This window comes from Glossina fuscipes, unplaced genomic scaffold (genome assembly GCF_014805625.2).
Source record: "Glossina fuscipes isolate IAEA_lab_2018 unplaced genomic scaffold, Yale_Gfus_2 1, whole genome shotgun sequence".
NCBI classification, from domain to species: domain Eukaryota; kingdom Metazoa; phylum Arthropoda; class Insecta; order Diptera; family Glossinidae; genus Glossina; species Glossina fuscipes.
In genome coordinates, this window is record NW_023998415.1 from 8,679,158 (window position 1) to 8,687,671 (window position 8,514).

At 34.4% G+C, this 8,514-nt stretch overlaps 1 protein-coding gene across 5 annotated transcripts in view; it reads right to left on the reverse strand.

Annotated features, from left to right (window-relative positions):
• Positions 1-228: 228 nt before the first annotated feature.
• Positions 229-8,514, reverse strand: part of LOC119632550 (CYFIP-related Rac1 interactor B) — a 61,432-nt gene continuing 53,146 nt past the window's right edge. For all 5 annotated transcript variants that reach the window (XM_038025502.1, XM_038025504.1, XM_038025506.1 and 2 more), the window contains 2 exons: positions 935-1,197; positions 229-742 (listed from right to left, as the gene is read on the reverse strand). In XM_038025502.1, coding sequence (XP_037881430.1) covers positions 478-742; positions 935-1,197 — 528 coding nt within the window. In that variant the 3' untranslated portion in view covers positions 229-477. The remainder of the gene's footprint in view (positions 743-934; positions 1,198-8,514) is intronic.

An 8,514-nucleotide genomic window follows, 5' to 3' on the forward strand; every position in this document is an offset into this window, starting at 1 on the left:
TTTTTATATAAAATTCAGATGCGGTATATTTTAATTCACAATATTTGCAAAAAAAAAAAAAAAAAAAAAAAAAAAAAGAAACAAAATTCATTAATTAATTATTAACATCTGTAAAGAAGAAAAAAACGTACTCATCACATACATAAAAGCACACAAACGAAATCTTATAAATATATTATCGTGAATAATTAAAGGTTTTATACATAATTTTTCATTCCAAGCAGAGACAAAAAGAAAAATCTTTGCATTTTAAAAAAGTTAATCAATCTCCTAAAGAGAGGAAAATGAAAAAAAAAAACTCTTAAGTGAAACGAAATACACATTTGCTGGCGGTACTTGGATTTACGTTAAATTGGAAAATAAAAAATGAAATATTTTTGCTTTACTAAGTGGCCGCTATATCCACAGAGAATTATCCACATGCATCCTTTTCATCATTACTTGTTCATCTCTTTTCCATTTGGTATATGCCAGATATTATGCTGCCAATAGGTTTCGTATATTCTTAGGCGTATTCTCCTCATTCAAATGCTTCGTTGTATAGCGTAATGCATTCAGTAGTGGTTCCGCTTTAATGGCAGGCTGAGCTTGCAATAGACGTACGCATCCTTTAACATCGACGTGTGCTCCGCGAGCGAAAGCCCCAACAGGATGCACATGATCATAGAGTATAACAAGACCGACCATAACTCTTAGTACTAATAGGTGGGTTTCTTCACGTTCAATTTGTTGCAATAATTTACTACGGAAAACCAAATAAAACATAATATAAGATAAAAGATTGCGATAATCAAACTAATGATTATCATTACCGAAAAGAAAAAAAAATGAAGGGAAAAGAGAAGAAATGCATCTTATTTGACATTATTTTGATAGGTTAGGAGGGAGGGACCCATTACACTGTTTTTATTATTATTAGAAATTTTATACTCACGGATTTTCCAACATTCTTAGACACACTTTAGCCATAGTGCCCAGAGTTTCTGTTGTATTTTCAACATCATCAGCATTATCGTGCACAAATTTGGAGGTAGCTTCACTTAAAACTTTTAACATTGGTGTTGCATGAGCATAAAACAGCGACATACGATTTGCCAGCTCTGTGCTGACCAGCATATTGTTTGTTGAGTCGATGCGCTGTCGACTCACTATACGTCTATAGTAGCTAAAATCATTTTGTATCGCAGGTGTTTTCATCTGAAAAACAGAAGTAATGCAAAAGCATTAGAAACGGGAAACGGGACTCAATGTTTAGCTGCCCATGGCATGCTCGTTTCGATTGAAGCAAACAATTGCTCTGACTTCAATTCAAGCATAGCCATCGTGAAGACGTCCGTAAGGCGTCATAAGAATTCTTACGGCCATACCCATCTCCACCGATATGTGACACTATATAAGATTAAAGTTGTCCTTTTTGTTTTTTATACCTAGAAGCATGGGTTAGAAACTTGTCAAGATATACATATATGTTCTTGAACAGCAGAGCTTGGTTAGCACGTATACTCGTCTATTCCTTTAGTCTTGGAAGCACTAATGTCCGCAAAGTTAATGCTGAGATTTACTAGGTTCTGTATTCCTATCAGAGTGAACTTCAAGCTACGTTATAAAAGTAGATCCAAGAAATCCAGAAATTTGAACTTAGTCTCTATTATTGGAGTTAAAGCTTCTCAGCGTCATCTATCGAACGACTTAGAAACAATTTTAATCGGCCAGTTGGCCCTGTCTACAATTAATGAAATACTTTGCATCGAACCGGAATGGTTGATAGCAAATACTTCCTCTGAAGTCGACTTGATTTTCTTATTTCTTAGACTTGCTCTGGCGAAGGTACAAAGAAAAAATTTAAAACTCAGCTGTTTTATGCGAAGAGGTTCTTGCGCCCGCAATTAATCCCAGTCAGGCAAAGTGTAAAACGGAATCGGCTGAAATATGCTCGGCTCTGGCCAAACTATCTGTACTGATCGCTTTTACTCCAAGGAAAAACTTTAAATTTGCCATAATGGGCATGCCTGCTTTTTTCCATCAAATATGTAAAACACATTTGGAAATTTTCTTTTGTCGTAGTATTGGTTTGCGGTTTCTGAGCATTGAGGAAAGCGAGATAACTGTTCTTAGCCCATGCTGTACTTTACCGCCTTCGTGCCAGAACTTTCGAATTGTCTTTAGCCAAACCCGACATCACTATTTTTGCGACAACGTTGGGACAACATTTCTCCTGGGACATTAGACGGAGATTAATAGGCAATCAAATAATTTCTAATTGTTTGTGATTGTTCTTACAAACAAATTTACCTGTGTGACTATGATGCGGCCTTTTATAGGCCGTATCCTTCCCTTGAAATACGGAAGGATATTCATTTTGTCAAATAGTTTGATCAATGTTAAATTCTGAATTGATCTAGCCACGTATGTCCATCCGTCCGTCCGTCCAATTGAGTACATATATGTGGTAAGCACTTTTCCGTCGCAGAAATTCAGGTATTGGCTTCAAATTTGTGAAAAACATTGGAACTTCTTGCACTAATGTCGGTATTCAAAATAACTCTGGTCGGACAAAGGGTACGATCACACACACTAAGAAAGTCTCAATTTTCAAAAGTAAGAAAATTGCATTTTTTTTGTTCGCCACTTATAAAATAAAAAAACTCACGTTGAAACCGAAGAGATAAATTTCTTGTTTTGGTTCCGACATGTGAATATAATTTCCCCTCGCTCAGTTAACAGAGTACAACATTGCATACGTAAATTTTATAAGTATATATTTAAAATGCTGAATATGTGGTAGTTAATTAACTGTCTGTCTCGTTATGAACACAACAATCGACAGAGAACAGGTGTCGAAAAATTCGATCAATAGTGTATATGTCGAGAGTGAGCTTCTGCTCGCACAAAATTAACTTCAAGTTACTTTCATCTCTTTATTGTTTTTTCATAATTTTCTATATTGTGCTCCACCATTGACATAAAACTCAAATTTGTTGTTGTTGCATTTAGTATCGGTACAGCTGGTGCAGAGTTTGGGTTTGCATCGATACTGTCCGATAGTAGATAGGAAATTAATTTGAGAGTTGTTACGCTCCTTTTAAAACTTATCGTTATGGAAATGACTTTCACAGTTTTATGAGGTTGTCTCTTATAAATTGGCAGCATAAACGTAATCATTACCATCATCCTTCAATGATATACATTCATGATAAATATTTAGTTGCAACTGATAATCATCTGTCCGACAAATGGAGTATAATGAAGTGGATTGTTGTTGTATCACAAAGTTAACAGCCAGTTTCGCTCCTACTGTACAAACCACATAAATGAAAGTCACCGCAAGCAACAATAGCTGTGTTGTGGTTGTTGTCAATTTCACGTATAATAATTTTTTTTTTTTTGTATCAAACATAGAAGTAGGTGGGGTGATTAGCTAGCTATACATAAATACTATAAAAAAAAAATGGGCTTTGGTTTTATGTCTGCAACAGGTAGCCTGACTGGCCTGTGTGAAATAATTGGAAAAAAAAAAAGAGTGATTATAACGAAAAAAAAAAATCCTATCATTAGCATCTACACAAATGAAAAAGACTTGAAATAGAAAAACAAAAGAATTTTAATTAAAGTTTCTTACATTTATATAATAAAACACTTTTTTCCCTTTATATCAACCACGTAGCAAGGATGGGGGTGTACTTATCTCATCATAACGCTTGCAAAACTTAAAAGGAAACTTCAGAGACCCTCGAAAGGCTATATATAGTAGTCTTGATCAACATGAAATTATGAATTGTGATTAAGTAATGTCTGTCCGTTTGTGTGTCTGCCTGACGAGTGTTGTGGACACTCTCCTGGTCGTACAAATGAAGATATCGACTTGAAATTTGGAAAGTTTTTGCGTGCAGGTTGGGATTGGAAATGGCCCAAATGGGTCGGACCGGAAGCGCGCAGTGCAGTGTAAACTGGATTCAACTCTATTTTACTAAACTAAAATTTACGACTTTTCGCTGATTGCTCACAAATTATAAACAATGGAAGACTGAAACTTTTCACATTTTCTTTACGAGAGACTCTTCTCTTCACGTGAAAAAATGGAAAAATATAGCTATGTCCACGCAAAGTTCCATATGATTAAATTTTCTTTTTTTCACTTTGTTTTGAGATTTTATGCTTATTAATTATAAGGTAGAGAAGACGGAACGCTTAAAATAATTTTGTACATTTCTCGAATGAAGATTATCTGCCCAAAAATGCGTTAAATCTAACGCATAAATATGTTGTTCACCACGATGTGGTGGATTCATTTTTCCTTAATAATATCGTTCATATGGGTATCAAATAAAAAGGCTTGGAGAGTAGAATTGTGGTAGATTAATTATTCTGTTAACAATACCTTTTAGTGATGTAAAAAGTCAAAAATAAATTTTATCTCATTCACTTATCTATGACAATAAAACAAAAGCATGGGATGTCAAAGACTTTAAGAGTATTGGCCACGCGAGATTCAGGCCCAGCCGAATGTAACTTTCGTACTCTTTTTTTTCCTAACATTTCGCTCTTGTCTTCAATACGAGTAGGGCTTACTAATTTCATATAGGTCCCCAGTTGCAATATTTCGGTCAAGATATCTTTTCAATCGGTTTTAATGTACATACCCGGCTAATAATCCGTCACGTTGTTCATATGTTTTTGCTAATTACAACTCGTTGGTTAATCCCGAAAACAACAAGAAAAGAATTTTAATTTAATAATGATAGAAAGCCTTTAACTTATTTACTTTTCAAATGAAAAAAGAAAGAACATTATGTTCAGCTGTGGTTGTATCTTTGATATCGAAACAAGTAAGAAAGCTATATTCGACGGGGGCAGAATCTCGCACACCCACTCACTATGTTTTTCGCATTCTGCTCTCAAAGTTCTTCTATTTGATACCCATATCGCTGTTGTTATTAAGAAACAATTAATCGCGGTCTCTATCATATCGTTTTGGAATTAACTTATTTTTAGGCCGATAATATATCTGCAGTTAAGGAGCGTACAAAATACTTTCAAAGATTCGGCCTTGATTGCCTTACGATAAGTAAGCGTGAAACCGCAACAAAGTGAAAAAAACAGAATTTAATCACTTGTAATTTAGTGTGGGCATGGTGGATGTTTCCCGATTTTACACGCAAGGAGTAGAGCGCTTTCTTTGTAAAGTAAATATGGATAATAGTAGAATTCTAAGTTTAACAGGTTGCAAGTAACGAGCAAAAACCCAAAAGTTTAAAAAAAAAAAAAACTGAGGTGCGTTCAGTTTACGGTCCATTGCGCGCTTCTGCTCCGACTAATTTGTCCCATTTTCATTATCAACCTGCCTGCAGAAACTTCAAATGTTTCTATTAAATTTGATGCCGATATCTTCATTTTTGCGACCAGGAGAGTGCCAACAACACACATCACAGAGACGGACGGACATGGATATATTAACTCAGGATTTCACGCAGATCAATATAACGCTTCCTTCGGGCGTTATATGTATATATTGCGGAAAAATACAAAATGAAAAAATAAATATTTATCTTATAGTCGTGAGTATAAAAAGTAAGGTCTAGATACTCGCTGACATGTCTTGGGCATCGTCTTAACAATGAAAGCGTTGCTTCCGCAAACAATAAATGGTGGAAAAAGGAGTTGCAGTTATATTAAATTTAATTAGCAAAGACGCGAACCAACAAAATTTTATCGACGACTATTAAGCTATTAACAGAGTTCTGTTGAATGGAATCTCGAATGGATTTAAATCAAAATGTGGTTAAAATAGCATTTTTCAAGAATTTGTTTAAACAATATTATAAACAAAACATGTCTTTACATTAATTAGTCAAAATTTGGTATGCAAAACTTTCTATACTGTGTCAAATATGCGACTGAAAAAGCGAAAGTTTACTTTAGTTACTTTGGCGGAATCAAGTTTTGCGAGAAAATGAATATAAATAACCGGTGAATCCTTTACAGCGGTGTACAGTTCACATTTGGTTCTCTTTGGAAAAACTTATTTTTATACTTTAAAAATTTGTTCTGACGGATGTCACTCATGGCACTGCGTTTTTCTATATCTTTAACTACATTAAGCTGGAAAGAAATATAGCTAAAGCTATGGAAGTGATTCGGGTAAAAAATTGTACTTTTGAAAACAATAAAAATTCGCATATATCCGCCTGTCGCCATGAAATAGTTTTCACAGTTTAGGCTGGAAAGATCTGCCACACAATTCATATGAGTCGGCGGTTCATAGCAGCTAAAGAAAATGGGTCGATGGCTGTTTCGCTTCCCAATCGGAATATTTCTGTTGCATGACGGTATTCATAAGTTACACGATAAACCGTAAGAGGGCCATAGATAGATAGATAGTAAGTATGTTTTATATAAAGTTGACGGTTTGCATACCTTTTACTTCATGACGAACTTTTCTCTTTAAGTGTACAAAGATAGAAACGATGAAGAATTAATCTCTCCCGTGATCGGGTATATCTAAGAGTATTATTATTAGGATGATACATAGTCCGAGGGAATGCATAAAACTGATATGAAGATAGGTCAAATATGAATTCTCTATGCTTGTTCTTTCTAATTCGTAGAAAGTTACTATCGGCCATACAGACGCAAAAAATGAAATAAGAACGCTTAAGAGTTATTGCAATTTCGTGCTTGGTTTTTGTGAGACAATGGAATCAATTTAAATTGGTATATTAAATGCGCGCACAGAGCCTGTGTACGATGCTGCGTTACAGTCACCTATGCTGGCTTGTAGGATTAAATCATACTGAATCATTTTATGACTTCTCCGGTCAGTCGAGGAGCACTCATTCATTTATCCAAGAAAGTAGATTATGTCCGTCTTTTGTTATTTGTTGGATAAACGCATCGTTCATCCTCCGACAATCAGGTATTATCAAATATAATTCTTAATCGGTTCTTATCCAAGATGCACGTATTGATGTATTTTCTCAATGCACCGGCATTTTTCGTCTTTTGCATTCTTTCCGTTTTTTTTTTTTGCTTTTTTTGTAATCTTAGAAGAATCTCTCCCTTACATGTGAGGGGATATAAAACAAAAGGCACTTTTTAGGTTTAATCAACTTTAATACGTGTGTGTGCTGCAGCATCCTTATTTGAACAAGAACCTCTTCATCTGCTTTTGCTTTCATGTTATATGTAATAAATAAATGTTTAGAGCAATTTATCCTTTATTCTTGCTTTAGTTTGAAACGAACTACCTTAGTACGAAGTTTTTTTTAAACGACTTTATTGATTTATGACGTCTTATAAGTATTTCATGACAACTTAAGTACTTCATAATCTACTACGATAGCACAAAGAAATATAACAAGGCATAAAAAACGGAAACAATCACGTTTGCGATGGCTTTTCTATGAATACGGAGTAGGCGGAGGACAAGCAGCAATTAAAAAGAATAATTTTTTTCTTATTTCAAAATGCAATTAATTATATAAGACTAGGATAGGATTTATTCATACCGTAAATGAACGTTAAAATTGCTTTCTTCAGTTCACTGATTTATACGGTTAACAAAATAAATTCTCTTGATTCATGATAAGCAACGAAAATTCACTCCCTACACCTTATATAGGGATATGCATGGAATTGTGCATTGAATTAATTTCATCTATCGGTTCATCCGTCAATAAGCAGAGATCGAAGCAGAGATCGTAGGAATGCGAAAATTTCAATCAAATTTTGGATCTATAACAAAACGTTCATTTGACAATCGTGTCAGTGTCAGTGTCTGAGGTCTGAACGGTCCCCGACCGTCCCCAATTAACAAAAAGCTGTATTATGCGACGAATACAGCTAACGTCCATCTCTATGTGGATACAATTTTATTATTCGAGTAAATATTTCACGAGAAATACTAATATCTTAAATTTTTCCGGTTCATTGTGTGTGTGGAATTTCCGCTTAAGCATATTATTATAGCACAATAATAATTTGAGTTAAGCTCTTTGGTTAAAACAAAAAGTCCGCATCTACACGTAACAACTCATGAAATTGTAGTGAAAATATAACCTCTTTATAATTTTAAAATGTTTAAAGAGTTACTTAACATGCTTTGCCATTATAAACGATAACTTCAATAGAAAGATAAATATTTTTGATCGATATATTAGTAGTTGAGATTTAACGATTAACATATAGAATATATCGGTAAATGGAAATTTCAGCAACGATGTTTCGCAAAATACTTCACTCCAAGCATACTTTCTCTTACAATATTATTCTTGTTCTTGTTCTTTTCGTGCCTCAGCAATTTGTTTCCATTCAATCAAAATATCAGCAGTAATTTCGACTATTTGGTCCACACTTTCTATGTTCGGGAGGCAACGCGAAGTAAAACAATAGCTATGTAAATATGTCTGAATTATTTTTTTTGATTTCGAGTGATTTGTGCATTAACATTAAACATTGCTAAGAGAGCAAGAGCAAGAGCAAGAGCAAGAGCAAGAGCAAGAGCAAGAGCAAGAGCAA